At 41.7% G+C, this 18204-nt stretch overlaps 1 protein-coding gene across 1 annotated transcript in view; it reads right to left on the reverse strand.

Annotated features, from left to right (window-relative positions):
- The window catches only part of EFCC1 (EF-hand and coiled-coil domain containing 1), an 85910-nt gene that overhangs the window by 65350 nt on the left and 2356 nt on the right, over positions 1-18204 (reverse strand). Inside the window, exon 2 of the mRNA XM_018557171.1 lies at positions 9581-9981. Within this exon, the coding sequence (XP_018412673.1) occupies positions 9581-9981 (401 nt within the window). The remainder of the gene's footprint in view (positions 1-9580; positions 9982-18204) is intronic.

An 18204-nucleotide genomic window follows, 5' to 3' on the forward strand; every position in this document is an offset into this window, starting at 1 on the left:
AAACTCCCCTGGGTCAGGATAGAGGAGATTTATGCATTGCCTGAAGTAAATGATTTCCTGGTTTTATTTTATGTATAGAATCCCTGAGCAAGCTGTATCGGTATGCCACACTGTCAGAATTCCACGGTACAAAACCTCTCCAATACAGAGAAGTAAACTGCTTCGCTTTTTGCACTTTCAGATACATTACCTGTATTGATTTTTCTAGAAAAAGCTGCTTTAAGTCAGTTTTGAGAAGCTGGAGGAAGGGAGTCATGTTATCTGTGTATTACTAGCTCTATATATCAGTGTTTTTCAACCTTTTTTGTGCAAAGGCACACTTTTTTCATGAAAAAAATCACGAGGCACACCACCATTAGAAAATGTTATCAATGTGATATGCCCTCCTCATGAAAAGACACAAAACAGCATACTCCGTCAATTTCTTATAAATGTTATCTGAATTTTTGAGTACATGAAAAGGAAACAGACACATAGTAGATAGGTTCAAATCATCACATGCCTTTTCATAAACAGATGAACACACAATTTAAAGTCTACCGCTAGCCAAAACGTGTTTTTTAAAGAGCAAAGAAGGTTTAGAGCCTCTGTCGGGATTTTACTACTCTGTGTCACTATATGAGTTGTAGCTTTAAAGGGCAATTCAACTTTTCCAAGTGAATGTGGGAAAATGGAATTAACTCCTCCAATCTGCCCCCCCCTCCCCACCTCCCCAGTATACTTATCTTTCAGCAAGCAATCCTTCCCCTCTGATGGTGCGGGTGTACCCGTACTGCCGTCAAGTGCAGCGCTGCGCTCTGGGCTTTGAACTTTGCTCTCAAATGGTAAGCACTCATTGATCAGCACGGTCACCTGACAATAGTTGGGCAGATTAAAATTCGTTATCAGAACACGCAGCGGCCATATTGGCCACCGGAGCATTCTGCCCATGCCCGCCGCCATCTTGGAGTTGGGGTGAATAACGGCCACCAGCGTGTTCTGAGCATGCGCGCTGCCATTTTGGTGTACATCTTGGTATACACCAAGATGGAGCGCCCACATATTCGGGTGGTAAGATATACTCCAAAATGGCGGCACACATGCGCAGAACGCACTGGCGGCCAATACAGCCTCTGCTCGTTCTGCAGTTTCATTGTGAGGCTTCGGATTCGGAGGCTCGTTGCCGCCGAATCCGAAACAGCATTAAAATTTGTTTCCATTGACGAAACGAATGAAAATATTTTACAAGCCAACTGTTGGCTTTTAGATGGTAGTGATACAGGTGGCTGTAAAGCCAGGGATTCCGGCTGACAGCTAAATTTAAACAATAAGTTAAAAATAAAAAAAAGATGTGGGTTCCCCCTATGGACTCCACACAAAAAAGACATGGGGTCTCCTCTAAAGTTCATACCATGTTTTTTGGGTCTGGTATGGATTTTAAGGAGGACCCAAGCAGAAAAATTGACCTGAGTCCCCCAAATTTACATCTGGGGGTTATTTACTAAAGAGGTTATTCACACGAACGTTCGGCTAATCCTTTGGCTCGCTTTGGCTGCAGGAAGCCTTCAGTTCAGCCGAACTGAAGGGTTGCTGTACGTGCAATTCACAAAGGAGGCACCCAGAGGCCACCCCCCCCCCCTTGTGAATGAGTAAGGGGGAGTTGTTACCATTCATTCACCAAAGCGTTAAGTGAAAAGCAAATAAACAGACAACACAGACACAGACAGACAAAGAAAAAATAATATCTTTGAACAAAAAACACAAAGTTTTTGATAATTGCTTCATTGTCAAACAAAAAAAAATAGTCCGTATCTATGGTCAATCACATCATCCAACGAGGCAATCCAGCTACAATCACGATGAACAACACCCGCCGACTCGCCGAAACAAAAAAAATCCCTATGAACTGCCACCGCTAAATAAAAGATTTAACAGCTCAGCTCACTAATGTAAACAGACAGGTGGAGCGAGTCGTGACATCACGACTCGCTTCACCTATTTGTTTACATGCCATTTCAGGACAGTGAGCTGTCATGGCATGAAAACAAAAGGGCCAAACCAGTCGTGATGTCACGACTAGATCCGCCCATCTGTGTACATTAGTGAGCGGAGCTGTCAAATCTGTGGCAGCAGCAGTTCATCGGGAGCGGACGAGTGCACAGCGTCGGGACTGTTTCTATTTTGCCGAGTCCCCGGGGGTTGTTCATGGTGATTGAAACTGGAATGCATCGCTGGACGACGTGATTGACCATGGATTACAGTGTTGGATGATTTTTTAATTTTTTTTTTACATTAAATGAATTGTCAGAAACCGTTTTTGTGTTTTTTTGTTCAATTGAAGGATTTTTTCTAAGGTGTTGTCTGTTTATTTACTTTTCACTCAACTCTTTGGTGAATGAGTAGGGGTAACAACTACCCCTTACTCATTCACAAGGGGGGGCTGCATCTGGGTGCCCCCTTTATTAAAGGGATTACCCAGATGCAGATGAGCCAGGGTTGTGGGGAAGAGGCCCTTGTGCTCATCAGCATGGGGACAAGGTGCTTTCCCAGGGGGTTCCCTCTGGAAAAGCACCCATTCAATGATCCGAGGACATGTGGCCAAAATTGAACTTGAGCAAGTTCGCCCATCACTATTCAGTATATGTAATCCTAGAGAGGACTGTGAGACATGCTATAGGTATGGTTAGAAACTAGAGACATGCTTCAGAAGATAGTGAGAGACTGGGGACATGTTACATGAGGCTAGTAGAGCTTACTGCTATTACCACTTTACAAATCAATGCTCCCACTACAGACTGCCAAAGTACCAAAGGGCCCTATGGGGCCCTTAGGCCCAGGATTGGCATCAAGGCTATGTAAAGTTAACTGTACTTACTTAGGAGGGGGTTAAACAAAATTCAAAATAATGTTGAATTCTCTAACTCAAGCACAGTTGCTTACTGGAGAGCATTAATAGCTCACATAATATTTTCAGTTATTGCTGCAATTACTTAAAAACTTTTAAATGTAATATATTTATTACCTAAACGTTTACAGGTATTCAACAGCAACTCCAGTGCTTAGGAAAGAAAAAACACAGCAATGGAATAAAGGGACTTTTTTTTTTTTTTTTATTAAGTGCAAGAGAAAAGTCTTGTGGGAAGCTTTAATTAACTGAAAGTTTACTAAGTTATAATAATCTCATTTGATAGACAACCTAATTACGAAGTTCTATGGCTTGGAGAAACAGTGTTAATATCAATCAATAGAGCTCATTAGCTTTATGATACATTTTATCTGTGGTCCTTCCAAGCTTCTTAGACTAGTTCTGCAGCCATTATCCTCTGTAGCAGAAACGGCTCTACCATTCTTTGCTATTTAGCCCTAGTTAGAGCAAAGCAATTAAACGTAACTCTTAGGGATGTCAATACTCATTATTTCACTCTACTGTCTCATGATGTCGAGAGGGTAAGACATGCAATCGCAACTCTTATCCCCTGGCTCCTTTCCCTCTCTGAAGAATTAGGGCAAAGCTTGAGGGTCTGAGCCATTTTACAGACTTAATGTATTGTTAGGCAGAGAAAAGCCTCCTCTTTCTAGCAGAACCTTTGTGAAACATCCACACCGTGTAATAATGGAAACGAAGGAGCAGGAAGCTGAGCATTTTCATCTGCTTCCAGCTGTCAATACTGTCTGTCTTTTTCCACCTTTCATTCTGGCTGTTTGATTTAGATCCTTCCTCTCTCAGGTCAGGAAGAGGCCAAGAAGAAACTTGTTGAATGATGCTCATTCAAATCATCACTGCTCTTTTTTCCACAGGAAAAAAAGTCTCATCTTTAAGATCTGAATAACTCTTTCCAGTTACTGTTTCCGTACCTAAATCATAATATTCATCCTATCAGGAGTTTATGTCAGTTTGTACATACTGAAAAATACCTACTGGCCAAAGTTTACAACAGGGATGCACCGAAATGAAATTTTTACACCGAAACTACAAAATTTGTCAGGTCAAAGCTGATAAAGATTTTTCTTTCCAACAATTTACATTTTTTTTTATTATTTTTAAATTATTGTATTTTTATTTTTTTAACTTTACTGTTAGGGGCTTTGAGGAAATATCAGGAGTCTAAAGAGACCCCTGATATTTCCCTTTTAAAATAGAAAAAGATTGTAGCTCCTGTTCATTCACAATCTGGAGATAGTCAATATTTACGATCACTAGATCACTAGATCTCTAGTCACTACTGGACAGGAAGCCTATGTACTGAGCTGCTTCCTGTTCATTCACATAGTGAGCAGATAGTGAATATTTACTAAGCCCTCATTCATAAATTAACTGAAAGTGATGTATAGCACATCCTGTTCATTCATGACCAGGGACATAGTAAGCTTACTTTGTCCTCAGTTATTTACAAACACTGAGTGATCAGTACTGATCACTCAGTGTTTGTGCGCCGCTCTCCATCCTGACTGCTCTGCCCACTACCGCCTGTCCCCGGAGCCGAGGTCTCCTCCCCTTACCACCCCCCACGGCCTCCAGGCAGTTTTCCTTCTCCTGCACTACCTGGCTCAGCCTCCTGACAGCTTCTCTCCTCTCCAATAGGCGCCGGCAGCTCGATCGGCTCTGATCGGCTCTTTAACCCTTACCCTGCCACTGATGTAAGGTATGCAGTGGACAAAAACATTACGAGCTTGCCAGCTCAGTTTGCCTTACATCAGCTGCATTCACCCTTCTGCTATAAGCTCATGGTTGCCATAAGCTAATAGCAGAATAGCAGTCCCCCTGACTGTTCTTTGTAAATAAATAGCTGTCATTCCTGTTCATAAATATTTACTCTCTCCTCAGTTTATGAATGGACAGGAGGAGCCTTGGACAGATCCCATCCTAGCCATCCATAACTGAGGAGATAATAAACATGTACTATATCCTCAGTTTGTGAATGGACAGGACGCCTCTGTACAGAGTGCTTCTTGTTTAGTGGGTGATGTGGCTGCAGAGAATGAGGCTGAGGATTCTCTTTCTATCAAAAGGGAAATATCAAATGTCTGTTTAGACCACTGATATTTCCCCAAAACCCACTGACGGTAATTTAAAAAAAAATTAAATTAAACAAATAGCGAAAGTGACACTAAACTCAGTTACATTTAGTTAGATCTTAAAAAATGCATTCAAGTACCTTAACTATTAACAAAAATGTCAACTTATTTGTGTATCTCTCAGCTTTACATTCTCAAATCACCATTAAATTCCGGCTAACACTGTTCTTCCTTCTGGAGGGTGGATACTTTGTTCCCCATGGTCCCTGTGTGTGTTATAAAGTAGTCACAGCTCCAAGCTCACTCCCGTGAGGGATTACAAGCTCACGTTTAGCTTACTAATTTGAACTTAAGTTGTAATTCAGTGCAGAATAACCAGTTTGGTAGTTAAATAGTACATTTGTATAGATGTACTCCAGCCAGGAAACTAGTAACTGACTTGCTGCAGCTTCTAATACAAACTGTGAGAATCTCACAGTGTGCAGTAAAATCAGAGTAAGCAATTTAAGTACAGGAGCCTGTACAGCTGTGCAAGACTAAAGGAAAGGTTGGAGTTCAGGTTCAAATTCCACCTGAGCTGGCCTAAATTGTTTCCCAGGCAACAGTTCCAAAATGCAGATACCTTGTGGTTCCCTTTAAGTACTTTTGCTAGATTTTAAATCAATCCCTGTGTCTCCGAAAGCTCCCTTGGGTAAGGCTTTATATGAAGCCTCAACCTTTTCCAAGTCAAGACTAAGCCCTCCCTATCTTGGTGGAAAGCCCTACCATTCAATTTTCAAAGCCTCTACTACCCGCTGCAATTCTGACAATTAGTTATTAAATGAAGTCAAGACCCCATATACACCCCGGCTTAGGATCCAAGAGGCTCCACAGGAATTAGTTTGAGGACTAACACAGTTACGTGCAGAGACCACAAGGTCCATGCACTTTAGCTGCGCTTAGAAATGCTTTAGGCCTGGGCCAGGTTGACTGTTTAATGCTTTGCTGCATAGGGTTAAGCCTTGGCTTACCTTTGATAAATATGCTTACCTAGGAACCCCAAACCCCTGATTTAAACTGGGTTATCCGAATACTGTTCCAGAGGAAAATAATTATTTCTCCCCATAGCAACTAATGATATATTGGTTTCCATGTAACTGCCTAAAATGACATTTATGAAAATAAATAGACCACTGATTGTTGTGGGATATACAATGTCTATGAATCTCTTAATGCAGAACCTCTCTGGTGTCTAGACCTCTGGGTGAGCGGGGCTTGGAGGCAGCCAGGAGACAAGGATCACAAATGCTGTCCAAACTAAACTTTCAAGCTTCCCTAGTCTTGTTTGCATTGATTTTGCTCTTCTTAGCTACTTTACTCGCTAGGTCTCCAAACATCTCTCTGGACTATAATCTAATATAACTTTGTGTTTGTGTTTAAGCTGGTTACAGTGACTGATTCAATAACTAACAGACCAATGAACATTTATAGCTCATCAAGGCCGAGTAAGGGAACACTTACCAGAATACAGCATAAACAGTTATAAAAATATGAATAGCGCTCAGCCTTCAGGAAATTGTCCCACAAAGACTTTTATTTTGCTGCCGCCAACATGAGCAGTGTGTTATTATCCCAATGATGGATGTTGTTGTGATCCACATAACAAAGCCGTCACAATTCATTCTCACTGAGCCAGGACAAATTGTGAGAAATGCGATGTTAATTACACAAATGAGCAGATGTGACCTCCAAGTCGGGCAATAGACGAAGGCGTGGAGTCAAAGTTGTATTAATCTTCAGATACACAACATATGGTCTGTGTACAGGGTATGGATGCAATCTGGCAATCACATTTATTATAAGCTAACATGGCAGTGAAAATAAACGATGGCTGCTATTAAATGTAATATACCTGAGGGGTTATATCCTGGGCCTTCTGCTCCACACAATGGTCATAGGGTGGTCCTAGGGGAATTGTTGCCTTCAGACACTATTTAATGGAAGATGTAACTTAAAGTGTCTATAAACCCAAAAGCAGAAATTTAATGTTTTGCAGTTTACCAAGCCATAGATGTGGTGGCAGCATTAGTTTTCTTTTTATAGGTTTTCTTAGCTTTATTTTTACCGGGTGGTCCGTCCAATTTCTTTAACAGACGAAGCTGTGCAGTAAAAGTGGCAGATACAGGGTTGAGACAAACCATTTCCCACTCACAGGAGTGCTTGCAATGGTTAGCTTTTGTTCATATAAAACTTTTATCCCAAAGGGGAAAAAACTTGCTGTAACTGCATAAAAAATGTTAGCTGGCTATCCCCCCTTAAGTCCATCATGAACGCTGCTGCCAGACTCATCCACCTTACCAACCGATCAGTGTTCACCACCCCCTCTGTCAATCGCTCCACTGGCTCCCACTTGTGCATCGTGTAAAATTCAAAATACTAACAATAACCTACAAAGCCATCTACAACTATGCCCCAACCTACATCACCCACCTCATCTCAAAATATCACCCAAACCGCCCCCTTCGCTCCTCCCAAGACCTCCTGCTCTCCAGTTCTCTTGTCACCTCCTCGCATGCTCGCCTCCAAGATTTTTCCAGAGTGTGTCTCATCCTCTGGAACTCCCTATCATAATCTGTTCACTTATCTCCTACTCTATCCACCTTTAGGCGAAGCTTGAAAACTCAACTCTTCTAAGAAGGGCTATTCCACCTTGATATAACCGCCCTATCAGTTCTCCCATTAAACCATTAAACAGTTATTACCTTTTTTATCACCTGCCCCTTCTACTAGATTGCAAGCTCTCACAAGCAATGCCACTGGCATGCCCATTCTCCTCTTTGTAAGTGTCTTAAAAGTGTGATGAAAATTTATGGATTTCTCTAGTTCAGCCCATGGGGCTAAACTATAGTTATTCTGAGCATGTACGGCCAGCTAAGTTTATGTCAAAGTGTTGTGTCTATCAACTCATGGAACAATACACAAGAGAGCAGCACATCACTGAAGGAGGAAGAAACCATGACCAAGAAATCAGGAAGCCAAGGAAAACGTTTTTGATTTTATTTCTATATATGTGTAATTGATTCATTTTTGTCAATTTTAAGGGATAGTATGGAATATGTGTCCATTTAAAAAAATATATATATATTTTATGGGTTTTTGTTTCAAAACAAGAGCTCACAGCAGCCAATCAGGGGCCTTGTTTCATTTTCAACCTTGTTCTGCAGAAACTGCATTTCATTGGCTATGAAGCAACATCAAAAAAGATCAACCCTTTTTGAGCCTGTTTAGGCAGGATCAAATAATGACTTCTGATCTATAGTTGGCCCTAGTGGCCAACCAATAATACTTTTCCCCAGTAAGAAGCCAGGCCTTCTTTTGCTACACCCTCCAGCCGTCTCCATTCAAATAAACCTGTCCTCTCATCCACACCAGTCCCTGTGAATGGCAAACCTTGCTGTACACAAGGCAGCCTGTGTATGAAGAATTGCAGGGTGGAACATTATGTATGCCAATATATTTACATGTGGTCACTTTTGTTCTGTCACTTCTGTGTATATGAAATCCAGACAAACATAAAAGAAACCTGTAGCTCTGTATTTGTCAATGTTATGAGATGTATGTTTTTACTGCAACCAATGCAAGTACCAGAATATACAGTAACTGGCACATTTGCAAATAAAGGTAAAGTAGAGCTTAGACTGGAACAGGGAGAAGTTGCAAACAAAGCCAATCAGTTGTGTTGCGGTGCTCACATTCTAACAAGGAACATGCAGATAGGAGGAGAGAGCACAGAGAAAGAAAGATACGCATTTTAGTCTGCATTTTCTCCTTTCACTGTCCGGTTACAGGATGGGGATGAGACAAGGCTTGCGAGTATTACTAGAGAGAAAAATCTAGCTCTTGCCCTGACATGGCTGTGCTGTGAAATGAATGGACAAAAATACAAAGCCTATGTTTGGTAAAACAGCTCCTATATATGCATTTAATTTGTATATTTAGTGTTTGCCTGAAGTTTATCTTTGAAGACGAGATAAAACAAGTCTTTGTACATGAAGGATAACAGAACATCACACGATTTTACATCTGCTCAGATCATGTGTGTATAGATTTGGATTGCTTTCACTCAGTGCTCTGTCAAAGACATCATAGGTATGTAGATACTTTTGCTGAGGCCCTGGATTTAATCCTATTTAAAGAGGACAAATGTCTGTGTAACACCTCTCCTTGTATATAGCTATAATTTACTGATTAATTTTACAGCCATCGTGCCCATGGCAGGAATCTGCTGCAGATAAAACAGTTATTGATTTCTTACTTTTGCTTGGAAATGTGTTAACTCCCAGAGGTAGACAGACTGAGAAATCATTAATAATGGTTCTTAATTGAGGTGCTGAACAGCCTACTGATTTTTGCCAGTGGCAGTTTTGTCTTTTCTTTGATGCCTATAAAATTACCAGCTTGAGTTTGTGTTCAGTAATTTCCGGAAAAACACTATTTGCAGTAATGCTGTGATGTACAAAGCTTGTGGCTGGAAATGGCTTTGGTGGGTTCTTTCATTGTAAGTGGCTTATTATAGACTTAATATTATTGGGATTGGCTTGCTTACCTGTATTGCTGTAGTTCAGTCTGCAGCTGGTCTACACGGATCTGGAGAAGAGGAGCTTCACTTGATTTTTCTTCCAAGTCCTTCACTTTTCCATAACATGCCAACAATGCTTGTCGGGCATCTTCGGCTCTCTTTCTCGTCTCTGCCTGTTCTCTTATTAGGCGCTGGTTGCACTCCTCTAAATAAATTAGGGTACTCTGAGTTTTGCTCAGTTCTTCTTCCAAGTCTTTGTTCATTTTTATCACTTCCTCCAACTGTTCATCTCTGGAGCTTTGGATCAGGTTGACCTCTCTCTGGACGCATCTTGTTGTTACAGTGTAACTTTGGGACAACACCCGTCTGTTGGAGACGGTTGAGATGCCTTCATCTTTCTGTGAAGCAAGGTTTCTACGCAGACCAACCTATAAGAAGCAAAAAATAAAACTAGATGTTTAACATAAACTTTATTCACACTGAGACACATATACTAAATATAGAGGGTATCTTAGAGAGTACAATTTAGAAGTAAAACATATAAATATAGAGGGTACACATTTCCACTATGACCATATACATATAGGGCAGTCATTCTCAACCAGAATTCCATGGAACCCCGGGGTTCCTCTAGAGGTAGCTAAGAGTTCCTTGAGCAGTGGCTGACTGACCTCCCAACCTTGCATGGTTCCTGGTCTAACACCACTTAGCAAAGCGATGACACCAATTATCTTTTTAGTTGTCAATAAGGGTGGTATTCTTCCCACTAACTGCCATAGTAATGGACATTCTTCCCTCTGCCCCCCCCCCCCCCAAAAAAATGGTGCATTCTTCCAACTGGTCTCCAATGTAAGGGGCATTAACCCGCTCACTGAACATAGATGTAAGGAGGCATAACTACACAGGGCTCCGTAGCAAAATTTTGTATCTGGGCCTGGGATTTCTAGTTACGCCCCTTGCAGAGCCCACCTGAGATCCCACACAGCCCACATGAGAGTGACCCTGCAGAGCCCACCATAGAGTCTCTATGGTGGGCTCTGCTGGGTCTCAGGTGGGCTGGTCCCCTGCACATCTATTACCTGTCAGCCCCGATCCGCCGTCAGTCTCCTCCACCGCTGGGCCATGCCTCCTCCTACTTCACAGTCGCTGGTGGGCCCCCGCCTCTTCCTCCACTGCCACCGGGCCCCACCTCCTCCTCCGCTGCCGACACTGGGCACCGCCTCCTCCTCTGCAGCTGCTGGCTGTCACTGACTCAGCAGTGGCTGTGAGAAGGAACACGCCGCTGCACAGATCACTGACAGGTTGTTAGTGATCTGAACAGTGGCACGCTCCTCCTCACAGCCGCCAGTGACAGCCAGCAACCTGCGATGCCATAGTGACCCAGACGGCCCACACGGCATCAAGGGGACCCCTTTGTTCCTCGTCCTGGCCGGGCCCCCCTGTGCCCCGGGCCCCATAGCAGCCGCCTGGGTCGCTATGGCGATATTTCTAGCACTGCTCTCACGGACCATATTGTAAGATGGACACTTCTTCACTGACCACCAATATCAGGGGACCCTTCATTGATCACCAATGTAAGGGGACTCTTCACTGAACACTAATGTCTCAAGGTCTTTCTCCACTGACCATCAATGTAAGGGCAAACCTCTCCCACTGACTACCAATATAAGGTGACTACTACTGTAACACCAATCTAAGGAAAGCCTTCACTTACCATGAACACAATGAAGTCTGACTACTTTTATTTTCGTGGCATTATTATTTTTCATTTTAATTTTATGATCATTACTGCAATTTTTTGTATCATATAGAGCAGAGGGGTGTTAAAAAGGATTGACCTTGGGTGTCAGAAACTACACCCAAGTACATCACATTCTTTCTTCTTTTCTATAATATTATATTTACAACTTACTGATCATGCTAATGGATCATATCCTTTTTATCTGCAATTCCCTGAGACCTGAATATAATTTCAAGGATTCCTCTTGGTAAAAAGTTTGAGAAAGGCTGATATAGAGGAAATGTGTTGTTAGCCCACCACTGATCCTTGTCATAATGTCCAAGTTTTTATTAAAGAGATCACATCACAGTGCAACAATTCAGGGCCATGCAGAACCTCTTCATTAGGCATGACTGACGAAGAGGTCACCTGCATTGATCAAATACGGCCATGGCCATATGTGGTGGCCTCGCTCCTTGTCTATGTTTGGCTGTGGGGCTGTTAATTTTGATTGACAATGGATCTACATTGCTTGATAAATTGATTGACAATGGATTTGCACCATGGGATTTTTTTTGGGGGAGGGGGGTTTAAAGGATGCATCAGTGTGTTTACTTACATTTCCATTTTGTGTGAATAAATGAGGGGTACTATGTACTTGTTTACTTAGGGGAGGGGGTGGATGTCCAGGAGGCCTTTATCTTAAAGGGGGCTTCCAGATTCTGATAAGTCCTTCCTGCAAAACACCCACATCTTCATGGGGGATCAATGAACAGTATACTCCCCATGTTAAGGGCATGTGACTTGGAATGTTTTGGGGGGGGTGCATGGATTAAGGATTTGGGTCTGGTAAGGACATTTGGCAGAGTTTTACTTGCAACATTTTGTTAAAGAAAAAAAAAATACTATTTGTGGTAGATTACACTTTGCTGATGGGGAAACAGCAGTCCCATGCTGTTAAAAAAAAAACAAGCCAGCAGCAAAATGTAATTTAGCACAAATGGCATTTTTTTCCTTTCACAAAATAGTGTGGGGAGAATATTGGGGTTTTGCTTTAGTTTATCCAGATGCTCTACTTCACAGGCAGATTTAGGGCACCCCCAAATGCAAGTAATTATATATATTATATAAATGATTGCAGTGGAACATGTCATCCAGTGCAGTGCCCAACTCCCCATGCCCTTTGATTGATTTTGGGGGGTCCCCATGCCATTTTTTACCAAAAAGCTGTAATTTACCAACAATTGTTTTTTTTTAATTTTCTTTCTCAAATATAATTTTTGTGAACATTTTGTGAACATCCTACAAATGCGCCACTTCACAGGCAGGTTTAAGACATGTTATTTAAAGAGATTTTACATTCTGAATTTTTCACTTTAAGCGTACTTAAAAAAGCTGCTCTCCACTGAACAGAATTATTGAAAATTATTTTTTCCATTGGCACATGTCCCCCCTGGCAGTGCCCACCTACCCATGCCCTCTGTTTGACAACTTCTTGCCTATTAGGCCTGAAAAATGGACAGAGTTGTGTTTAAAGATTTTGTTCCTATTGACTTCAATGAGGTTCAGATTGACATTTGAACTTCAGTGCAGTTCAGTGAACATCACAGTCAATTTTCTTTATACAAGCAAAAAAAGCTGCCTAGCATAGATACAGAGAGTAGACAAAGTAACAATCAGTCGGAGAATCGCAACAATCATTTAAAAGTATATAATAAACTATTAAAAAGTAACCACAATAAGCCCTGGTTCACACCTAGGAGTTTTTGAGCAGTTCGAAAAGCTTTTTTAACTGCCGAACACAAGAAATGCCATGATTTTCAATGGCTCTGGTTCACACCCGAGCAGAAAGACACCAGCAGAAAAACACCAAACACCCGAAAAGATACAGGAGCTTCTTTGGGCAGTTAAAAGCATGTTTCTTCCCCATCATTGTAAAGGCCCAAAAACACGCAACAGACGCGTGTTGTACATTTTTGCGAGCGTTTTTGCGTGTTTATATGTGTGTTCTTCCACAATGGTTTATGAGCTGCCAATCAAAACGCGCGTCTTCATGTGCGCGCGTTAACAACGTGCATACAAATGTGCACAACGCGCAAATAACCATTAACTCACGTACAAATGCACAAAACCGGTGCTGCCTAGGTGTGAGCCCAGCCTAAAACCAACTAGTCCACGTATATATACTATTCTATTTTCGGTTAATGATTTCACTGCTTCAGTTAGATGTGGTGACTGCATTTGTTTAATTTTTTTACTCTTTTTTTCTCTTTAATTAACCTGGTGATTCTGCCAATAACACACTTCCAGTTCTAAGATGACAACACTCACCCTAGAGTGGTGTGGTTCTGTAGATAACTGAGAACAATTTAACTAATAACAGTCAACACAGGCAGAGAACACAGTTAGATATCAGCTCACAAGATTTCTGGCAGATCAAAAGGGATAAAATTAGAAAAGCTCATTGTTAGGATTTACGTACATTTGAAATATGTTTTGGTTTTTTTTACATTCCATACTATATGCATTCTATTTCTCTCCGTTTCAACATATTTTTGTTCTAGTCCTTTGATTATCTCTTTTTTTCTATTCCACTTCCCCATCTGGTAAACAGTTTTATAAGCCTTTACAATGCTAAAGACTTAACTTTGATTAATATCCCTGCTCTCTCAAAGAGAAACCTCATATTCCTCTGTGAAATCTGTGCCATATGTAACTCATTTTTTTGTCTTACATCTATTGCAGCTGCCCCTATAGCAGCTAAAATGCCACATTATATAGAGCTGAAATCAGCCTGCACTATAGATTTATTAAATCCAGATGTGATCCAAAGAGGTCCGAATAGCAGTGGTGATTACAGGGACAACAGGCTGAGCGTTCATCAATGGAAATTAAAATGAAGCCGCCGTTCATGGTTTAACTCATCCAAACGAGAGTTAGAGAATGGATGACCTCTGTATTTTTTTCAGAAGAGGTTACCATGCAGACGATTATGCCAGGGCATGGAAGGTGAGTAAGTCACAAATGGTCTTAAAAAGAAAAAGAATATATTTATTTTAAAAAAAAACAAATACACATAAATGACACAAAAATAAATTAATTTGTATTCAATGCTGAAAAGCAATTTTAAAGGAAAAAAACAGTGGCCATGGGCAAGATTAAAGGAGAACTATGGGGTCAGTGATTTTCCCCATAGTTCTCCTTAGGGTAACGGGAGGACACAAACTAGCATCCTCCTGTCACCCAAGCTCAGTATACCGCGAGCTACAGCTCACGGTATACTGAGACGCCGCAGCCGGAACGGATCCCAACAATTCTGTCTGGATCCACCCAGCTGCGTGAGTGACAGCTGGCTCTGCCTATCTAGAGGCAGAGCCAGCTGTACCTGCCCCCTAGGGGGGGAATCCCTGCAGGGAGCCGTGAGTGACAGTCACGGCTCTCTGCAGGGATAGATCGAGAAGTCAGCGAGCGCCGGTATGTGTTCGCTCACTTCCCGATCTACTGAGCCGACCTGTGACAGTTTTATTGTCACAGGTCGGCTCAGATTATGAGGCTAAGTGAAAATCCCTTGCCTCATAATTCTCCTTTAAAGGTGTTTAAAACTGGTCTGATTAGCCTTATTGTGAAATACCACTGCTTTAGAGCATTATCCTCAGTCCATAACCTGAACATAGGAGCACCTCAGCCCCTATCGAACAGATAACAGGATTTTTTTTTTTACAACTCCAACCTATACCTGGAAAGACCAGGTATTTCCTATAGGCCTTAGCAGAGCAGTGGGGAAGCATGGCAAAGATATCAATAGGTCCTGGGTTGTTTTGTCAGGTAATCACTTTACCTCATTGAGCAAAGCAATAAATAAATAAATAAACAATAAATAAATTCCTCGCGGAATACTGAGACGCCGCTGCCAGAGCGGATCCCGACCTGGACGTCGGGATCCGCCCAGCTGCGTGAGTGACAGCTGGCTCTGCCTATATAGAGGCAGAGCCAGCTGTACCCGCCCCCCCCCCCGCCCGTTCTTATATGTGTTCGCTCACCTCCCGATCTACTGAGCCGACCTGTGACAGTCAGTCTCATTGTCACAGGTCGGCTAGAACTATGAGGTGAGTGGAAATCACTCATCTCATAGTTCTCCTTTAATAGTCTTAGCTGGCATAATCAATGCAAGGAGCAAACAAATAAAGTCAAACTCTAGCCCAGTTTTATTTTTTATTTTGGAAGTAGTGGTGTCTTGTCAAAAAATCCATAAAGATTTAAATCCATAAAGTACAAATGCAGAATGTTTACAGTTTAAGTGACACTCTTTTTTTTTGGCTAACTTTATTCAAGATTTAAGTTTTTGGGACCCATAAGGTTGCTTCCCTGGACATTATGTAATGCAGGGGTAGGCAACCTTGAACAGGTGGAGATCTACTTGAACAATATGGAAGAGATAAAAGATCATCAGGGTGCAGTGTGCTTGTTTTTTTCAAGGAGATAACGAATGAAGACCCCATTAAAAGTAAGGAAGGTCTGAAGATTCAAGCAGTCAGAACTATGTAAGGCAGAATTCGCCAGGACTCAGGAGTACGTAACGCAAAGTGCAGAAGTCAGCAGTATGTAATGCAGAGTGCAGGGGTCAGTAGTAACGCAGAGTACAGGAGCCAATAGTATGTAACACAGAGTTCAGATTCAGCAGTATGTAATGCAGAGTGCAGGGGTCAGTAGTACTGTAGAATACAGGAGTCAACAGTATGTAACACAGAGTTCAGAAGTCAGTCATATGTAGCACAGTGTGCAGTAGTTACAGAGTTTAGAGGTCTGTATTATGTAATGCATTGTGCAGGGGTCTGGAGAAAGTAAAGCAGAGTGCACTAGTCAGTAGTACGCAGTGCAGGGGTCAGGAGCAAGTAATGCAGAGTGTAGAGGTCAATAGTATGTAATGCACAGTGCAGGGGTCAGGAGTAAGCAAAGCAAAGTGCGGAGCCCAGTAGTTTGTAATGCACAGTGCAGGGGTCAGCAGTAAGTAGAGTGCGGAGGTCAGTAATATGTAATGCACAGTACAGGGGTTACACACACAGCAGAATGCAGAGGTCAGTAGTATATAATGCACAGTGCAGGGGTCAGGAGTAAGCAGAGTGCAGAGGTCAGTAGGAAGTAATGCAGAATTCAACATCCAGTTGAGTATAGGTCAGAATGTGTTGAAAATCAGGAGTACGTAATGCAGAGTTCAGAGGTCAGCAGTATGTATTCCCAAGTGCAGGGGTCAGTAGTTAAGCAGAACACAGGATTGGTGTTGTACACAGCATTGGTATGTAACACAGAGTTTAGAGGTCAGGAGTCAGGTATAATGCCGTTACTACAACAGGATCACAGATGAAAAAAATTAAAAATGTTGTTTTAGTAGAGTAGGGAAAAAGTAGAATCCCTGTCAGCTTTTTATTACTCTGTAAAAAGTAGAGGCGAGGTGCTGGATTTAAATGATCAGAAGATTGGTCAGGTCTGGATAAACCACAATGGCTCTGGTGAGGTAGCTCTTGACAAAGATGGGATGTGCCTCAAACGAGAGGGTCAGATATGAAGCTTCATGTGTTGAAGGTCTAATGAGAGCGCCAATCAAACAGTCTGAGAGTCCAAACGCTTTGAATAATAGTATTGGTTTACAAACACACAAAATCCCCCTTCTTCATAACCATACATGTTCAAAGCTGGCCTGAATCAAAAGGAGATTACAATAGGGTAGACCCAGAATCTGTAAATAAGTGAAAAAGGGGAGGTCTTTAAGTCCTGAAATGTGCTGGATTGTAGATTGTGAAATAATGCTATTATTAAACGTTTTTGGACTCTCAGACTGTTTGGAAGATTTATCATCACTTCATCAGTTGTGACCACTCACCTGAACAGTTTTCCCCATTGGAATATTTCCCCAGTATTCCTATTCCTGTGACAACTTTAAATATTTGGATAAATAAAGACCACCTTCTCTTTATATCCAAAAATTTCAAGTACCTCGGACAGGAAACAGGCTGCAATAAAAAGCTTACAGAGGTGCCAACCATTTTATATTTTATCTAAACATTACCATTGCACTGCAAGGGTTAAGTGCTTGTTTTTGACTGGGTGCCGAAATAACAAAGCTATACTCACTGGAAGCTGTCACAGTGCTCCCTCCAGCCTGTCTCCCCCTCCCTGCAGCTTTTGAATCTTCTTCAGCATCCTCATGTCTATACACTGTGTATAGACATTGATAATTTATTGGACCTTAGACCACTGCAGAGGATAGGCCAGATTGTAAGCCCTCAGGGGCGGGGGCCCTCCTTACCATCCTGTCTTGAATTGTATTGTAATTGTAATGTCTTCCTTACATTGTAAAGCACTGCACAAACTGTTGGCGCTATATAAATACTATGTAATAATAATAATAATAATAATAGGGGGAGAGACGTTGGATGGACCGGTCGGGTCTATGAAGACGCCAACTCGGAGCTTCGGGTGAGTATAACTTTTGAGGCTAGACACGAACAAGCACTTAACCCCCGACTGCAAGGGTTAATACATTTTTTTAATATATTTTCTTTAAAGAAAGTGTATTTCCACATTTGCAGTTAAATTTGAGAAAGCCCCTCTATATGTTAGTTACGTGTTCCCATAAACAACATACTGAAAAATACTTTTAAAAAGATAAAAATTCTTTATCTTTTTACACGTGTCTTTGGTGAAGGCCTTTGTGTAGATTCCAGGCTACTCTGAGCAGTTTGAAAGTGAAAGTAGAGGGACAAACTGAGGGACAGTGAGCTTCCTCTCATTAACATACAATGCGTCTAAATCTTTAACCCCTTGTTAGGACAGACCGTGTTCAAATCTAGTTCACAACTGATAACGAGATCTGGCAGCACAGTACAGACAGGGTTAATTAGAGCAACCATAACTTCACACAGCCCCCTTCTTG

This window comes from Nanorana parkeri, unplaced genomic scaffold (assembly GCF_000935625.1).
Source record: "Nanorana parkeri isolate BGI_ZX_2015 unplaced genomic scaffold, ASM93562v1 scaffold270, whole genome shotgun sequence".
In the NCBI taxonomy this organism is placed as follows: Eukaryota; Metazoa; Chordata; class Amphibia; order Anura; family Dicroglossidae; genus Nanorana; species Nanorana parkeri.